Genomic DNA, 19,682 nt, shown 5'->3' on the forward strand with positions numbered 1-19,682 from the left:
GCAAAAGTCAGATACAAAGACGTAATGTATGATTCTATTTACATGAAGTTCAAGAACATGCAGAAGTAATCTCTGGTGATGGAAATCAGAAAGAGGTTACCCCAGGTGGTGGGGGTGGGAGTTGACTGGAAAAGGGTGTAAGGGAACTCTATGGGTGATGGAAATAGTCTATATTTTCTTTTGGGTGGTAGTTACATGGATGTATACAGTTGTCAAAACTCGTTGAACTGAATACTTAAAACCTGAGCATATTTTGGGTTAGCCCCATGGCCTAGTGGTTAAGTTTGGCACGCTTCACTTTGGTGACCTGAGTTCGGTTCCTGGGCACAGACCTGCACGACTCATCAGTGGCTATGCTGTGGCGGCAACCTACATACAAAATAGAGGAAGATTGGCACAGATGTTAGCTCAAGCAGATCTGAGCGTTTTATTCTATGTGAATTTTATCTCAATTCAATAAAAATAGGTGAGATTAAACAAACCAAAAGAACAATCACTTGTGAAATTTAACTCTTTTGGGCCTAGACAGATATAAAAATTGTATTAATTGGTTCTTTTTATGAAAGGAAGATCACTGCTGTAAAACTTAAGGGATGGCAGTTATAGCCCTATGATAAGTAAGTTCATTGCCTTAAACTATTACTGTATGTTACTTTTTTTAAAAGAGGGAAGAATAAAATAGGCATTCAATTCAAATGCTTAAAAGAATAGCACTAAGGAATGTGGAGGAAAAGATAGAAGAGATAAAACAGTATCCCAAAATGGATTTATAAGGAGAAAAAAGAGTGGAACACAGAAGGAAAATCATTATAGAATATATTTTTATTTTTTGTGAGGAAGATCAGCCCTGAGCTAACATCGATGCCAATCCTCCTCTTTTTGCTGAGGAAGATTGGCCCTGAGCTAACATCCGTGCCCATCTTCCTCCACTTTATGTGGGATGCCACCACAGCATGGCCTGACAAGCAGTGCGTCAATGCACACCCGGGATCCGAACCCAGGCCACCAGCAGCGGAGTGCGTGCACTTAACCACTACACCACGGAGCCGGCCCCTATAGAAGATGTTTTTAATTGAGACCACTATTAAATGCAGTGAATTTGAAATTTTTGATAAAATTAACTTTTTTGAAATTGAGGAAGAAATTTTAAAAGTTTCAAAAGAATTACCTCCAAAAAATGTTTTTATGCTCAGGTGATTTCTCAGGTGAATTATTTCAGATGTTTAAGGAATTAAAAATTCTTATGCTGAACATAAACTGTTTTGAAACAGTTCATTTTGTAAAATTAATGTAATCCCAGTATGAAAACCTGGCATAGAAAGACAAAACTATAGAGACAATAAAATGATCATGGTTGCCAGGGGTCAGAGGGGGTAGGAAGGGATGAGTAGGTGGAGCACAGAGGATTTTTAGGGCAGTGAAAATACCCTGTATGATATTATAATGATGGAGATTTATCATTATACATTTGTCCAAACCTATAAAATGTACACCACCAAGAGTGAACTGTACGTAAACTGTGGACTTCGGGTGATGATGACGTGTCAGTCTGGGTTCATCAGTTGTAACACATGGACTGCTCTGGTGGAGGATGGTGATAAGGGATTGGGGGAGCTATGCATGTGTGGGGACAGAGGGTAGATAGGAAATCTCTGTACCATCCTCTCAATTTTGCTATAAACCTAAAACTCTAAAAGAAATTGTCTTAAAAAATAATAATTGGAGGTGCCCCGGTGGCAAAGTGGTTAAGTTCGAGTGCTCTGCTTTGGTGGCCCAGGGTTCACAGGTTCAGATCCCGGGCACAGACCTATGCACTGCTCATCAAGCTATGCTGTGGTAGCATCCCACACACAAAAAAAAGTAGAGGAAGATGGGCACAGATGTTACCTCAGGGCCAATCTTCCTCACCAAAAAAAATAATAATAAAATTTTAAAACGTGGCAAAGAGAGCTTTAAAAAACTACAAACAAATCTCTCATCTGTAAGTGTAATAAAAAAAAAAAAAGAAAAATCCCAGGTAAAAGAATAGCAAATAGAATTCAACAGTACATTAAAAGAATAATGCCCACGAACAAGTAGGATTTCTCTCAGGAATCCAACTTAGGAAATATATATATATATTTTTTAATTTTATTTATTTATTTTTCCCCCAAAGCCCCAGTAGATAGTTGTATGGCATAGCTGCACGTCCTTCTAGATGCTGTATGTGGGATGCAGCCTCAGCATGGCCGGAGAAGCGGTGCGTCGGTGTGCGCCCGGGATCCGAACCCGGGCCGCCAGCAGCGGAGCGCTCGCACTTAACCGCTGAGCCACAGGGCTGGCCCCTTAGGAAATATATTAATATAGCTAAATCTATTTATAGCTTAGATAACGTGATTTCCTAAATAGATAGTGAAAGTATGTAGAATACAACTTAATATCCATTCCTTTTTGATAAACAGAACTTTGAAAAGAAGTGCAGTTAATTCTCTACTTTGATAAATATTTCAAACCCACAGCCAACAAACTTTTAACTGTGTGGCGTTAGTGATACTGCCGTTAAAATCCATGGGGGAAGCTAACCTGCCCATTATTATTTATGCTATTTTGGGAGTGTGGATCAGTGAATTAAGATATTAAATCTGAGAGGGAACTATTGGAAAGAAGAAAAGAAATATGTTTATTCTTTGTAGGTAATATAGGATCTACCTAGAAAACCAAAAGAGAGTTGAGTCAAGTGGCTAGATACAGGAAAAATATGCAAAAATATTACACAGCTTTTGCAAGTTATCATAAAATATATTAGAGAGCTGTTGTCATTTTAAAGATTATCCTGGGGCAAGAATTAGGTAACCAGAAACAAATTGTGGTAAAATATTCCATGATAGAGGCATCATAAATCAGTGAAGGGAAGGATTATTAGATGACATTAGGACTTTGAAAAATGATGTTTAGATGGTTGCTTGACTATTAAAATTACAAAAATATTTAAAGAATTTTCAATTCTAACCACAGAAAATATTAATGAAGCTAGAAATATATATCAAACTTTTGGAGAGTGAAGGACCTTCTAAGTTTATAAATACTGGAAGAAATTATAAAGGAAATGACTGGTAAATATAAATAAAAATGACTGAATGTTTTTTAAAAACATAAGTGTGATCACAGCAGGTGGGAAAAGCATTAGCGTCAGACAGCCGCGGACCAGGAGAGCCCGCTTACAAGCATAGGCCAAGGAGTCAGGCTGCCTGGATTGGAGCCCCGCTTGGCCGGGACTTTGGACAGGTTGCAGTGATTGTGGTTACTTAACTTCACTGTGCCTAATTTTCCTCATCTGTAAAATGGAGAAATTAATAGTACTTTCCTCATAGGGTTGTTGAGAAGATTGACTGATAAATTGTGTCTGGTACATATTAAATGCTCAATAGCTGTTAACAGCTAGCCATTATTGTAAAGTGACTCACACAAACTAAGAAAAACTAAGACAACTCTCCTTCCTCTGTAGATGGAAGATGAAAGATAGAAACAAAAAAGAATTGCTGAGCACCAGTGATAATTGCAGTTTTAAATCATTATTAGATCTAGTGCTGGTGAGGCTGTGGTGAAAAGGATGTTCACATAGCAGTATGAAGTAGTATAACTTTTAGAAAGGAACTTGTTCCTACGTTTTTCACTCACTAATTTTACTTCTGTAAATAGATCCTAAGAAGAAAGAATCCTAAATATGGAAAAATACTTCTCTACAAAATGATTAAAATTGGCATTACTTATAATAGTGAAAAATTGGAAACAATCTAAATATCCAACAGTAGAGAAATAGTTAAATTGATAAATCTATTTGAAATACTGTATTAAGCAATCATTAAAAAATTTTGCAAGTTCAGTGCACTCCAATTGGGTGGCCTGGGTTCACTTCCTGAGTGCAGACCTACGCCACTCGGTGGCCATGCGGTGGTGGCAACCCACATACAAAATAGAGAAAGATTGGCAACAGATGTTAGCTCAGGACGAATCTTCCTCAGGAAAAAAAAATTTGGGGGGAGTTAGTAACAACATGGAAAATGCAAATGCTATAATGTTAAGTCTTTGAAAAGAGCAGAATATAAATTGGGATATATGATATGATGATAACTAAATTTTTTACAGCATATGCTTACAAAAAAGAGTCTGGAAATACACCAAAATGTTAACAGTAATTATCTTTGGGTGCTGGCACTTTGGTCAGTTCTTAAAATAATTCTTTGTTTCTCTGTAGTTTCCACATTTAATAAGCTTATATTTTACCATAGGAGAAAATATTTTTAAATGAGCATTATGATTTTAGAAATGGCTCTTTTTAGCTCCTCTTTATTTTTAGTTTTGATACCTAAAGTAACAAATTATCTAAATCCGGCTTATTTTGTAGATAAAGCAATGGTTTTAAAACATCACCCAGACAAACGGAAAGCAGCTGGTGAACCAATAAAAGAAGGAGACAATGACTACTTCACTTGCATAACTAAAGGTAAGAAAATACTTCGGAGTCGAATTTCTAATAGTGATGCTTATTTATTAATTGCTGGGATTGGATTTTTAATGTCTACTGTAGTTCATTTAACTATGACATTTTAAAACGTTTTTAGTTACATCTGGTTATTTCTGGTAATCTCCCCTAAAGCCTCACTACACAAGGGGAGGTTCTCCCAACAAGCAGCATCAGCAACACCTGGCAGCTTGTCAGAAATGCAGAAGGTCAGGCCCCACCCTAGACCTACTGAATCGGAATCTGCATTTTAATGACATCTCCAGGTTTTTCTTATGTGAAGCTCCTCCTGGAGTTAATTCACTTAAGTATTGTGTCTAATGATGAGAATATTAAGGTCTTTCTCCAGTTCAGATACTTTGTGGGAACTAAACTGTTCCTCAGATGTTTTGCTAATTTAAATTGAGAAGTTGATTATATCCTATCATGGGACCCACAACTGTATGTTGCTGTTTGCATAGCCATATCCTCATTAAGCAAATTAATAGAGGTAGCCACCATTTCTGAATGTTTCCTTAAATGTAATTTTACATTTTGATGCTAATTTTTTAAAAATTGTATACACAGCTTTCAAACTTATTCTTATTGGCCCACTCTTATACAGGGCTCAAGACGCCTAAGATACTTTGATCTTTTACTATCTTGGGATCTAACAGTTAATTTTCTAGTCATTTCTCTTTCCTCAGAGTCATGCTTTCTTAAGGGTTGAGTATTTATTGTTTTGTCATTTGCCTTCCAGAAGAGGTACTTAAAGAAGAAGTTGTTAGGTCCAATTATATCCAGTAGTGCTAGAGCTGTCATTACCTAGATTCAATCCCCCCTAAACAAGCACACACAATTTTTAAATATGAACAATAACAACTTTTCTTTTTTAAAGGAAGGGAATTTCTTTTTTCTTGCAGGAAAAAAAACTGTAGAGTCATGGTGATGTGACCTTATCGTTTTTTCCTCAGCTTATGAAATGTTATCTGATCCAGTGAAAAGACGAGCATTTAACAGTGTAGATCCTACTTTTGATAACTCGGTTCCTTCCAAAAGTGAAGCAAAGGACAATTTCTTCGAAGTGTTTTCCCCCGTGTTCGAAAGGAATTCCAGGTACATTAAGGCATCCCCTGTGATCATGATACTCTCTTGGCCTGCTTCTGATCATCTGCCAGGTTTCTACTTTTTTCCTCAGGTGGTAGTTTTGTTCTCTTTCTCCTCCCCCTCCTTCTCTGGTGAACGTACTGCTCTCATTTATTTTGCTGTCTAAACAGAAGTTCTACCTTTCATGGTGAAATTCCGACTCATGGGATGTTTTTCTTATAAATTTCCTTTGGGGGAAAGGACAATAGCTGGCTTTATGTGGTGTGATACTGATACTTAGATGACAATTTCCCATTCTTTTGCTTCCTCTTTATTATTAATGGGTACACTACTCTATTTGCCCCATTATCATTTGAGAAAAGCTTTTGTTCTGTTTTTTGAGCATCTGATTATCACAAGGTTCTCTGACAAAGGATGATTTATATTTAAGATTAAAGCATATATAATTTATTTCATTGAAGTCAGTTTTTAAATAGTGTATACCAGTATTCTACATCTTTTGGTTCCACCTGCATTGGAAGCTTTCCTTAGAGCACATCTTGGCTGCAAACTGGAATCACCTGGAGAGCTTGAAAAATTCCTGATGCCTGGGTTCCACCTGGAGAGATTGTGATTTAATTGTGATTTCAGTTTAATTGGTTTTGGGATGCCTGTAGGGTTTTTTCATGCTCTCAGCTGGTTCTAAGGTGCAGCCAAGTTTGAAAACCACTTTGATTAGCAGCTTGGTGTGGTCTAATATTTCCTCCATCCTTTCTCCTCACATTTGTTTTGTAACAATGCTGAAGGTGGTAAAAAAAAGAAAAGAAAAATGTATTATATTTTTTTGTGTAATGGTTTCATAGAGTGGAAAACATGGGTCCGTCCATAAGCAGCCTCAGGATCCTTTCTCAAGGTGATGATCGAAGTGCTGCACCTAAAAGTCTGACTCTTGAGGGAAGGTAGTGGTGATGAGTGGGTGGAAATCTGTTCCTTCCTTGAGGACTAACATTTTTTTAAAAGGCTAGGCCTACAGGTTGCTTCTGTACCGCCTATTTAGGGGCAGGAGTAAGTGAGCTTGGTCGGAAAGGAGGCTAGTGCCCATTTTTCCTAGCCAGCCTGGCAACTGCTACAACCCTGGCATTTATAGAACTGTAGATAACCTGGCGGTTAGAACACTGTTCCATTGTTTTCTCCCCACCCTCATCCACCTTTGGCCTGTCTTTATTGCACCTGCCTTGTTCAACACACCACTGCTGATCCTCTGTCTCCATCTCTTATTCATAGAGGATGTGGGGAAGGGAGATTGTAGGGGATTAGTAAAAACTGTTGTTGTTTTTAATAAATTAGCTTGTCTGTTGAACTTTTGTACAAAGTTTTAGAATAGAATTTTTCTTTTAATATTTCAGATGGTCAAATAAAAAAAATGTCCCTAAACTTGGTGATATACATTCATCATTTGAAGATGTAGATGCATTTTATTCTTTCTGGTAAGTGACTACACTGTTTGTATGATGCTGTCATTTTTTTAAAAGGGTAAGTATCATTAACTACTTGATTGACTGTTCATAAGTCAGTTGAGAGATGGGAGAATCGCAGAACCTTCCCTAATAAACAGAAGCACTCTGTTCAGAAATTAATAAAGGTTTTCACATTATGCTATATTATCTCCTGTGTGATATTTAGGCTTTTATGATTGTTTTTTCAGTCTATTTTCTATTAATCAGATTTCTAGAAATCAAGCACACTGTAGTAAAAAATGAAAATTGAGGAGTCATTTAAATTCAGTAAAAATAAATACATTTTCATTTCGCTGTCTTCCTATTACAAGTACTTGAGTACATGAGGAGGAAGACAGTGCTATTTGTCTCTGTAACTAATTCACTAATTTTTAATAAACAATATTCCGTGGCCATTTTATTTTATATGTGCTATATTTTCTCATTAAGTATCTGGTAAATGAAAACATAAAATCACTGTAAAACAAAAATGGCAGAATTTAGCTCTATCAATTGTAGTTGCTTTTACCCTCAGAGGATACAAATCAGAGGTAAAATAACCAACTTGGGTTACCTTAGACTTGGCAGACTAGTGAAGGGGAAGGAGGGAAAGCGTTAACAAGTCCCCGGCAAGAGTGAGACCTCACAAAGAAGTGGGAGCACAGAGTTGGGATTTTGATCTAGGGGTGATGAGTGTATTTTAGATTTTCATACCAAATACAGTGTCATTAAAAAAAGAAGAAAAGACCTGCGCACAGTGTTAGTTCAGTACCAAATGGGATCTATTAAAACAAACTCATCTTGCCATTAATGTTTCTTAAAATTATATCTAAGTTAATTTTAAAGATTTTTTTCTTTTGATTTGGTTTGATTTTATTTTCTGTCTGTCTATATTAGGTATAATTTTGATTCTTGGAGAGAATTTTCTTATTTAGATGAAGAAGAAAAAGAAAAAGCAGAATGGTATGTATATAAATCATTAATAAAGGAAGAAATTTATTTGGTTCTTTCGTATTTGTAATGATGTAAAAATATACTACATATATTTTCTTTCATATTTTCTCTTTGTGTATCCTTATTAAATGAGTTTTTTGATATTTTGAGACCTCTCCTCACAAGTTAACTAGATGAGGCCAAATCAGTAGTTGGTTAGGATATGCTTACAAGATTGCCAAAGAATAGAACTGTGAAAAAAGCTCAATTCAGCAATTTCTTTTTCGTCTGGCTGCTTAACCTATGTTTTATTGTAGTTTTCCCTGTATGTGTAGGGAAATTGTTTTGACATGAATGTTCCCCCAAAAATTAACCAAAAGCAATACTATGTAGAATCATCCTGTAACTAATATCAGTAGTGACATAGCACTTCAACCTTATTTACAAAGTATTACATTTTCCAGGTGTACCATCTATAAGCAATATTTTGTTTCCAATATTTTCTATTTTATAGTCGTGATGAGAGGAGATGGATTGAAAAGCAGAACAGAGCAACAAGGGCACAAAGAAAAAAAGAAGAAATGAACAGAATAAGAACATTAGTTGGTAATTATAAATGATTTTTTTTTAATTCTTTAATTAAATGTTAGAAATTCAAAAGATTAACTTTTTTTCTGGTAGACAATGCATATAGCTGTGATCCAAGAATAAAAAAATTTAAGGAAGAAGAAAAAGCCAAGAAAGAAGCAGAAAAGAAAGCAAAAGCAGAAGCAAAACGGAAGGAGCAAGAAGCTAAAGAAAAAGTAAGATGAAATTTGATGAAGTTGAACTTTAAATGTTCATAAAATCTTTAATCTTCAGATCTATTTAAAAAAATTGTTATCTGGAGGCAGAAAATTACTATGAATGAATTATGATAAGTTGGTACAATCGATAGAGGATCTTTCTTAGCAGCAAATTCTTACTAAGCAAAAACATGATGTCATGTAAATTCCTTTAATACTGTGCTTATGTCTAATATGTCTGTTTTACATTTCTAATAAATGTTTGTAGAACTTTACTAGGTGCTTTCCCCAGTTCAACCTTCAGTCTTCAATAAGTTGTCACCTTTTTTTCTAATTTAATTTATTAAAAGATTGAATTTTTTAAAAAAAGATTATAGAGCAGTTAGGAATTGTAATTTTCTTATTCAAAATGATTTTATTCCCCATTATTAAAGCAAGAGACAAGCTGAATTAGAAGCTGCTCGGTTAGCTAAAGAGAAAGAAGAAGAGGAAGTTAGACAACAAGCATTATTGGCAAAGAAGGAAAAAGATATCCAGAAAAAGGCCATTAAAAAGGAAAGGCAAAAACTTCGAAACTCATGCAAGGTACGTCAGACTGTGATTGAACAAACGCTAGATAACAAGTAAATCAAGTTGCTGATTAAACTTAAAAATATTTCTTCTCTCTACTGTGCAAATATAATTAAACTGTTCTACACATTTTATCTCAAAATGTGAATGTTTTTAATTCACTTTTTAAAAATTTCGCACGTGCATATTCCAGTATGCAAGTCTGATAGTTTTTTTTTTTTTAACATTGCCATCATGCCATTTTCTTTTTTTTTTTTTTTTTAATGCAGGAAGCCTGGCTCCATAGCCACTTTTTTTTTTTATGCTACTTTCTGTAGTGGTTTTTTTTTTTTTTTTTTAGATTTTATTTATTTATTTTTTCCCCCCCAAAGCCCCAGTAGATAGTTGTATGTCATAGCTGCACATTCTTCTAGTTGCTGTATGTGGGACGCGGCCTCAGCATGGCCAGAGAAGCGGTGCATCGGTGCGCGTGCACTTAACCGCATAAGCCATGGGGCCGGCCCATCGTCATGCCATTTTCAAACCTAAAAAAGCTTGTTTAATATTCTAATAGTCCATATTCAGATCTCCTTGATTATCTCAACAATGTCTCATTATAGTTGATTTATTCAAATTAGGATCTAAATAAGATCATTACAGAGGCTTCTGTTGTGTCTCCTAATTGTGTCTGTAAACAAGCCCCCTACCATCACCATCCTCCTCTCCCCCTATTGCCATTCATTTATTGGAGAACCCAGATCAATTTGGTTTTGCTGGTTGCTTCCTTAATGGTGTAAAAATTAATTCTTGTCTTAGAAAAAGTTCTTTTAGAAGTTAAACTTGGGTTGTTTTTAAGGATCTAAAAGCTTTCATTTTTATCTAAATAAAGGCATATCATTTGGGTGAGTATTGCATTCAAATACAGTTTTCACTAAGAAATATTGACCAAAAAAACCCAAAAGTTTTCAAATGTGGTTTTGTCCAAGAGATGTTCTTACATTTTTAAACTGGTAAATCAGAGACCAGTATTGTTCCTTATCACACAGCACTGAATGAATAAAATTAATGAAATTCCAAGCTACAGTAACAGATTGCCACACAGTATTGTGTACTATACCATTGTAGTTAAGCTCAGCAAGTATGTAAATGCCTTCCTATGTATAGAAAAATCCTCTTCTCATGTAACTCTCCAGAGGTTCTAGCATCAAGTGTGTATATATGTATATTCTAATATATGCCATCCTACACGTTCAGTTAATAATATAATTGAAATTAACCTGCCCCATCGCAGGCTTCAAAGAGGTTTAATGAAAATACAAGCAAAAGTTGTCTCTTCAGGCTTTTGGTAAGCAAAAGGAAAATCTAAATAGAAAAAATAAAATGTTTTCCTCAGATTTCACCTAGAAAATTGTTTTGAGAAGGATGCAGTGTATCACAATGGTAAAGAGCATGGGCTCAGAGCAGGCTGCCTGGGTTTGGAGTCACTCTCCCCTTACCACTGTCTGGCCCTCAGGAGGTTCCCTCAACTCCTTTGTGCCTCAGCTTCCTTGCCTGTACAATAGCTGAAATAATATTCAGTAATGTTGTGAAGATTAAATGAGAGCATTCACATGCAGTACTTGGCACATTTGGCATATAATGAGAAATCAACAGAAAGACTTAAAAAGGCCAATTAGAAAATAGAAAGCTTGAATCGTTCTTAGAAATGATGCATAAATGAGGGTTAAAATTTCCAGCATTTAGTAACTGTTTTATGCTCCTTTCCAGCATGAGTTCATTTATTCATCATCAGTTATAATTGATGTGTGGAAATGATGATAGTATAGTCCCTTGCCTTCAAGGGAGTCTGCTGGTTAATGATGAAGAATGACAAGCAAACAGCTATTTTAAACACGTTCAGGGCCAGCCCTGTGGCTTAGCGGTTAAGTACGCGCCCTCCGCTGCTGGTGGCCCGGGTTCGGATCCCAGGCGCACACCAACGCACCACTTCTCTAGCCGTGCCGAGGCCGCGTCTCCACATACAGCAACTAGAAGGCTGTGCAACTATGACGTACAACTATCTACTGGGGCTTTGGGGGGAAAATAAATAATTTAAAAAAATAAATAAAAATAAAAAATAAACACGTTCAGATGAGTACTAGGATGAGAAGATGGTCAAGGAAGGCTTTCTGGATCTGGTAGGATTTAGCCAGGTGAAGCAGTATGTGTACAGGATTAGTGATGAGAGAGAGCAAGGAGCATTGAGCGAATGCAGAGATCCAGAGAAGTGAAGTTTAATGAGGCAGATGCAGCTGAAGAGGTGAGGAGGAGCCAGGTCTTGGATATTATATGTCTTGCCAGCTTAAATTTGGATCCTGAATTGACTTTGGTCAGGATGCTGAGACAAGACTAGAGGCAGCGAGTCCAATTAGGAGTCCTTTGCCCTAATCTAGGTGAGAGTATTGTGGCTTGAACTAAGGTAGAGATGGTGGGAAATAGAAAAAGTCAATGGACTGATATTTAGGAGGAAGAATAGGCTGATGCCTGTTGGGTATTGATTATATGTTGGAGGAGGTAGAGGAGTGAGGGTTAATATCTGTCCTGGTTTCTTGTAGGGAATACTGGATGAGTGATGGTATTATTCAATGGAAATAGAAAACAGGAAAAGGAAAAGGCTGGGGGAAAAATGATTTCAGTTCAGGGCACGTTGAGTGCATTGAGACATTCAAGTGAAGATGCTCAGTAGGAGAGTGCATATACAAGTCTGGAGTTCAAGAGTGTTGGGATCATCACAGTGTCATCCACATTGCAGTGGCCACTAGGAACCTTGCGAGTAGATGAGATCGCATGGAGGGGGAGGGTACAGAGTGAGGAGGTAGAGGATGGACCCTGGCAAACACCAATACTTAAGGTAGTGATAGAGGAGAGGAGCCTGAGGAGGAGTGACCAGACAGGTAGGAAGAAAATTAGTGGTGCTTTTGGAAGCCTGGGGAAGTGTCAGCAGTAAAGGAAGCTCGGGACCTTAGCGAGAGCCAGACTGCATGGATTAAGGAAGCAAAGTGAGGAATGGAGACATAAGTGTCAGCAGCCTAAAGAAGCATAGAAAGTACTTTCCAATTCATGTTCATCCAGGCACATCACAATATTCCATCTAGCATAGTCTTTAGTTAATCAGAATTTTCCTAATACCTCCTGTTCCTTAACACATTATCTTTTTCTTTAATTTCACATTTAAAATTTCTGGTAAATTTTACTGTTTAGCATACACTAGACAAAAGAGGCAGCCTAACAAAGGATTTTGAGTTGTTATACAGGATTTCTTGATTCTTAAGTGGTTCTCTGAGGAATCATTTCTGATTGTCATAACATCCAGAGGTCTTCTACACCATCACCTTTTTTCTGTTTTGCTTCTCTGTCCACTTGGTAATGCCGTTTTATTGCTCTCTGGTCAGGGAGAGCCCTGGGAGGTGCCCTGGAAGTGTGGATGTTGATGGTCACAAGGCCACACGTTCACCTCAGGAACCTCTTGAGAACTGCAACGCTTTGTCATTGTGTTTATGGATGTATTCTTGAGTGTCAGTAGATATGGTGAACATGTTTGTGTTCATGCTTCCAGACCTGGAATCACTTTTCTGACAATGAGGCAGAGCGGGTTAAATGATGGAAGAAGTGGAAAAACTTTGTGATCGGCTTGAACTAGCAAGGTACACCTATAGAACTGCCACTGAAGTCTCCTCTTGGTCTTAGGATAAAGTTTCACCCCTTTGTTTCCTTCAGCTTACAGTGCTTGAATGAAACACTCACATCCTCCACAAAAGAAGTAGGAAAGGCTGCTCTGGAAAAACAGGTAATAGCAGAACACAGCACTTCTACCTCATTTAATTTTGCTTATAGTATTGCTCTCACCTCAGTATTTCCCCACCTAACATATAAAGATAAAGTGTCTATAAAGATAAGAGTGTCTCATTTCTCTGGGTGTCCCTCACTATGCTTTGCTTATAGTAAGTGCCATTGTTCATTGAAATCGGATTTAGTGTGTGTGGTTGTTACCATGTAGAGTGTTTGATTTGTGGTGTCTAGCACATTAATAATAGTTTTTTCAAAATGATTTAGAAAAAAATAATTGTTTTGACTATTCTTTGAGCATTTTTGTAGGCTAATAACATTTAGAACCAAAAAAGACCTTTGTTCTGTCTAGTCTACACCTTTTATTTCACAGATGAGGAAACAGGCCCAGAAATTCAATCAGTGCAACAAGTAATAGTACCTACCATATATAGCACTATGCCTAGGTGACTTGGAGAAATGCCTAATGCTATTGCTGCCACAGAGGAGTTCAGGAACAGTTATGCTGATGAGAAGAGAAGAGGCCTAAGGACCGAAAGATGGAGGGCCCACAGTAAACGCTGTAGGCTAGACAGGAGCTGCCAGCTCCAGGTTAGAGTGGTCAAGGAAGGCTCAATGAAGGGTTTGGGCCAGCCTTGAAGGATGGACAGGGGTTAAAGTGAAGGTCAGGGGAACAGCATGAACTATAAAATTCAGGTAGGGGTAGAAAGTTAGGGGGAGAGGAAGTTGGTTAGCAGGTTTTTAATACCATGGTGACTAGTTTCCATTAGTGCAGATCTTTGAATAGCAAAGGGTTAACACTGTACTATTAATCTGGCATTTGTAGGCATGATGCATTAGATAAGTATAAGTGACTACTATAAGTAGTCACTTGGACTAGGAGAGTGATGATGGGAATCACTGGAATCGTTGGAACTTGGTGACTGGTTCTAAGGGACTGAAGTGGGAAAATGAGTCAAAGATGAACTCCAGGATAGCAGCTGACAGAAGCAACAAGGTCAAGTAAAGATTTTTCTTCTTTTTACTTGTGCATGTTTGAAGGCATTCTGGAAGTGACAGTATAAAGGGTAGAACTTCAAGATAAAACAGGCCACTTTGCTATGCCTTTACCTTTTTGTAGAGAATAAAAGATTATCTGCTGAAAGAGTGGCTATGAGCTTAAAGAGAAGTTTGAAATGGGCCTTGTGGGTGTATAACCCAGTGACTGTAGACTTGACAAGTAGTGTCCAAGGCACATGGAAGTCACAGGATATGAATACAGGGTAGGGTCAGGCCGAGGGTGGTTCTTGGTCCCTCAAGCAGAGCTATGCAGCCCAGAAGCCAGAGTGAAGAAGAGCTGATGCTGGTTTCGAGTTTGGCCTGGCGGGAGTGCAGGGTCACTGTCAGGATGATACTGAAAGTGAGAACCAGAGCCCAGCCAGAGAGCGAGTGTAGAGTAGCAAGATGCTTGAAGTCCCTGACTTACCTATGATATTTGTGTAGATAGAAGAAATAAATGAGCAAATTAGAAAAGAGAAAGAGGAAGCTGAGCTCGCATGCGACAAGCATCTAAGAATGCGGAGAAATCAACTGGTGGAAGTGGAAATGGCAGTAAAAATTGGTCAGAGGATGATCTGCAATTACTAATTAAAGCTGTGAACCTCTTCCCCGCTGGAACAAATTCAAGGTACTGGTTTTAATGAAACGTCTCTTCAACACATAGTGGAGCCCCGGGGATAATGTAGACAAGCATCCAAATAGCAGCACTGGTTATAGCAGAAACTTTCAGAGATGTGCTTGAGTCTAGACAGACTACCTTTCACTACAGTCTGTGCCACAATGGAAAGTGTGGAAAGCAGAGTGCATTTTGAGCCAGTTTACACAACAGACAGACATATATACATACGTACAACAGGATGCCTTATCTATGCTCAGGAAACTAAAGATCATGAGACATAAAACTTGACTGTCATGCTGGCTTATTCCATCACGGCTTATAGTAGGGACTCGGTTTTGTGTTCATAGTCTTAGTCCTTCTTTGTTGCTTCCCACCTCAAACTGGAGCTTACTCCAAAATCTGAGTCTAAAGCTCCAAGAAGCCTTCGAGATCCAGCCTCCCTCATTCCATAGATGAGACTGTGTTTTCAGAATGATTTATCTCCTTGAGTATGTGTCCAAATGGCAGTATACACAAATGTGATTTTATTTCTGTTGATTTATACATAGAATCTATAAGGTTTAGTAACAGACTTGAAACCAAGATTATATACAGTTGATTTAAACATGGGAAAGGAAAAACTATAGTCCAGACAATAGTAATAGACCACCAATTTAGAGCTAATTCTGTAGATACTATAGCTAACCCTTCTGCATTAAAAATGTATGGGTCTGGGCCGGCCCCGTGGCTTAGCGGTTAAGTGCATGCGCTCTGCTGCTGGTGGGCCCGGGTTCGGATCCCAGGCGCGGCACCGATGCACCACTTCTCCGGCCATGCTGAGGCCGCGTCCCACATACAGCAACTAGAGGGATGTGCAACTATGACATACGACTATCTACTGGGTCTTTGGGGGGAAAAAATTAAAAAAAAAAAAAACGTATGGGTCATTCTGGTTTTGGATTTTTGTCCCTTAATTTATTATTATATCCGTTGTTCTAGATGGGAAGTTATTGCTAATTACATGAACATACATTCTTCTTCTGGAGTCAAGAGAACTGCCAAAGATGTTATTGGCAAAGCAAAGAGTCTTCAAAAACTTGGTGACGTAGTTTTGCCAAATCAGTTTCTTTGCTACCTTGAATACATATTTTAAAAATAACCTATGCAAGTTAATGAAAGACTAAATGAAAAGATCTGTAATATATTAAAATTTTTTCATTTCTCAGACCCTCATCAAAAAGATGACATAAACAAAAAAGCTTTTGATAAATTTAAAAAAGAACATGGAGTGGTGCCTCAAGCAGACAATGCAACACCTTCAGAGCGATTTGAAGGTAATTAAATTTTGGCTTTTATATAAATAGAAAATGCTAGCCATGTATCAACAGTAGGTGAAGATATACAAGACGTAGGGTCTGTGTTCATAATGATTGGAAAATAAAGCGTTTAGCAGACTGGAAGATGTGAAGCAAGCGTATTCAGGACGTAGATTTACTTCAGCTAACACCAGTGAGAACTGCAGTTCTTCCATTTCACATGCCTTTAGGGGATGGGCTGTGTTTTGCTTTGTTACCAGATTTTACTAATCAGTGATAAAGGATATTGGGACAACTGAAATTTGAATTAGGTCTCTGTAGACTAGATATATTTTATCAAGGTTAATTTTCTGATTTTGAAAAATACACTATAATTATGTAAGAAAATGTCCTTAAGGAAAAACATATTGAAGTATTTAGAAGTAAAGGAGCATCATGTCTGCAACTTACACGGTTCAGAACAAATTTATGTCTGTGTATATCTAGAGAGAAAAAGAATAAGCAAGTGTGGTAAAATGTTCTCATTTGGGGAATCTGGGTAGAATATACAGGGATTCTTTATACTCTTCTAAAATTATTTCAAATAAAAAGTTAATGGGGCCGGCCTGGTGGCGCAAGCAGTTAAGTGTGCCTGCTCTGCTGCGGCAGCCCGGGGTGCGCCAGTTCGAATGCTGGGTGCACACCGACGCTCCGCTTGGCAAGCCATGCTGTGGTGGCATCCCATATCAAGTGGAGGAAGATGGGCAAGGCATGTTAGCCCACGGCCAGTCTTCCCCAGCAAAAAAAAAAAAAAAAAAAAAAGGACAATTGGCAGATGTTAGCACAGGGCTGATCTTCCTCACACACGCACAAAAAAAGTTAAAAACTGTTAGGGTGCTGACACTGTCTTGGGTGTTGTAGCTAATTTGATTATGCTGGACCAGTTTGTTTCAAAACTGCAAATCACGACCCATAGTGGGTTATGAAATCAGTTTAACGGGTCATGAATAGAAAATATCAGAGAACATTACACTTGTGACATAAGTATGTATTATTGTGAAACTTTTTGTTCATGTATATATTTTGGTATTTTAGAATCTGACATTTTTTGTTACTGTTGGAGTTGCTAACAAAACAAGTTTGAGGGGGCCAGCCCGGTGGCATAGTAGTTAAGTTCATGTGCTCTGCTTGGCTCAGGGTTCATAGGTTCAGATCCCGGGTACGACCTATGCACTGATTATCAAAGCTGTGCTGTGGCAGGTGTCCCACATATAAAGTAGAGGAAGATGGGCACAGACCTTAGCCCAGGGCCAATCTTCCTCTCTCTCTCACACACAAAAAGAAAACAAAACGAAGTTGGAAAAACTTCTCTTTCGCTTCATGCATTTGTGAGCCACCAGTCCTTTCTCCCTAACTCTTGGATATGCTTTCCATATCACAGTTCTAAATATGTTTTGGGATCAACTAATAGCCTTGACTCTACAGGAGAACCTGTCCCTATCCTCCAACAGTCCTACTTTTCCTGTATTCTTAGTCTGCTTTATTATCCCAAAATTTCAGTTTGTAATCCCTCTTCTAATATTTTCAGTGTTCCATAAAGAGGAAAAAATCATTTTGTGGTTGCTAAAATCAGGGGTGAGTTTTTTGTCTAGGCTGGGCATTATTTCGGCTCTTTGAAGAAAGATAAGTAACAGTGGAAGTTTCAGAACACTTGGGGTTTATTCTCCTGCTTCCCTATGCACTCCACAAAATTATCATACAACATTCAGATATTAGCACGCTGTTCTCAGCCCTTTCTTGTGGGACTTGTTTCCATGTTGGAGGCCGACACTGGTGGTCGTGCCGGCAGCCAGTCTTCTCTCCGTGAGGAGAGAGAGGTGACACTGTGAGGGCAGGGGTGATTGGCAGTGATAGTATCTACGCATGACTTCTTTACCTCATTTATGGGAATAATGGGCGGGCCCTTTTCTCTTCAATGCACCAGTAAACTGCAAGCTGGCACCATTTTTTTAAATAGTGATTTCTCATAGGAAGTTTACAACATTAAATGTTTCATTTATTTTGATACTGTGAAGTAACTGGAGAAGAGCAGAAATGAACTAAATCTGTTGGTGTTAAATGTGGGCCTCAGACCAATAAAAGGAAATTCCACTAAGGGCTTCCTGGAATTTAAACGCTGACTTCTAAAAAGCTTCTAGGGGCCGGCCCAATGGCGTAGCGGTTAAGTGCGCACACTCCACTTTGCGGCCCAGGGTTCCCAGGTTTGGATCCCGGGCGCGGATCTGTGCACTGCTTGTCAAGCCATGCTGTGGCGGTGTCCCATAGAAAGTAGGGGAAGATGGGCACAGACGTTAGCCCAGGGCCAGTCTTCCTCAGCAAAGAACAAGGAGGTTTGGCATCGGATGTTAGCTCAGGGCTGATCTTCCTCACAAAAAAAAAAAACAAGCTTCTAATCTGCCTGCAAATACAAATTCTCTGCCTTGTTTTGAGTAGGTAGATGCTGCTGTTTTTCACTTTGTCTGTGTGTCTGTGTGGGTGTGTGTGCGTTTTTAATTGTACCAGATCTCAGAGGATACAGTTTCAGGTGGTAGTCAAACTACTGGTAGGACAGGTGCTTCTGCACTCACTGCATGGTCTGAACTAACTAACCTGCCAGTAGTCCATTAACTTAGAATAACCCAATCAGTTTTTTAACCATTTCACATTTTCATTTTTCTACAGAAGGGGGCTGTGTAATATTTATATCCCTATGTGTACGAGAAGTTTTGTCAGACATAAAAAGTTTAGTTTAGTAGAGGAGCTCAGCATTGGCTCCACATGAGTTTAGTGGATGTGGTGAAAACGCCACAGTAGAACACGGACTCTAACCTCACTTTGCGTCTCTTAACGCTGAAACCTTGGGCACTTGGCTTAATTTTGCTAGACTTGAAGAACTAGAATGGTTTCCAGGGTCTCTTCCAGCTAGAAGTTTTATGGCTGTGAGGCAGCTCTTTTCCCTATCCTGTAAGGAATTAGATTTATCAGAAATCTTAAATGATTTGTGTTTGTGTTGTTGAACCCAACAGTCCAACTGTATAATTTAAATCTTATTTAAAAAAAAAAAAAAGTCTGACAAGTATAATGCTAGGTTGTAAAAGACCAGCAATATAAGGCAGATCTTCTAAAAAGCCTTTGAGATATTTTTCTGGGATGTGAGCTATCTAAAGTTTTTTCTGTCTCATTAACACTTAGATGTGTGTGTCATCTTTAAAAGTTTGTTCAAAATTACACATCATCACAGATTTGAATGGGCACTTACCAAGATAGCTGTACATCAAAAGACTCATCCGGGATAGTGTTCCAAGACAACTTTCTTATCAACTAGGATAAGAGTTTCAAATAGTTTTTCTTAAACAGGTCCATGCACAGATTTCACCCCTTGGACAACAGAAGAACAGAAGCTTTTGGAGCAAGCTTTGAAAACGTACCCAGTAAATACACCTGAAAGATGGGAAAAAATAGCAGAAGCAGTGCCTGGCAGGACAAAGAAGGACTGCATGAAACGATATAAGGTTATAGATGTTTAGAGTTTGTAGATTCCATTATCATTTAAATTAT

At 38.1% G+C, this 19,682-nt stretch overlaps 1 protein-coding gene across 1 annotated transcript in view; it reads left to right on the forward strand.

The window, feature by feature from the left end:
* Positions 1 to 19,682, forward strand: part of DNAJC2 (DnaJ heat shock protein family (Hsp40) member C2) — a 31,401-nt gene that overhangs the window by 11,264 nt on the left and 455 nt on the right. Inside the window, 15 exon segments of the mRNA XM_058523893.1 lie at positions 4,385 to 4,483; positions 5,455 to 5,596; positions 6,973 to 7,053; positions 7,960 to 8,025; positions 8,510 to 8,601; positions 8,677 to 8,798; positions 9,219 to 9,365; positions 12,925 to 12,961; positions 12,964 to 13,012; positions 13,086 to 13,155; positions 14,637 to 14,679; positions 14,682 to 14,820; positions 15,790 to 15,890; positions 16,017 to 16,124; positions 19,482 to 19,636. Coding sequence (XP_058379876.1) covers positions 4,385 to 4,483; positions 5,455 to 5,596; positions 6,973 to 7,053; positions 7,960 to 8,025; positions 8,510 to 8,601; positions 8,677 to 8,798; positions 9,219 to 9,365; positions 12,925 to 12,961; positions 12,964 to 13,012; positions 13,086 to 13,155; positions 14,637 to 14,679; positions 14,682 to 14,820; positions 15,790 to 15,890; positions 16,017 to 16,124; positions 19,482 to 19,636 — 1,451 coding nt within the window.

Source organism: Diceros bicornis, chromosome 3 (genome assembly GCF_020826845.1).
Source record: "Diceros bicornis minor isolate mBicDic1 chromosome 3, mDicBic1.mat.cur, whole genome shotgun sequence".
Lineage (NCBI taxonomy): Eukaryota > Metazoa > Chordata > Mammalia > Perissodactyla > Rhinocerotidae > Diceros > Diceros bicornis.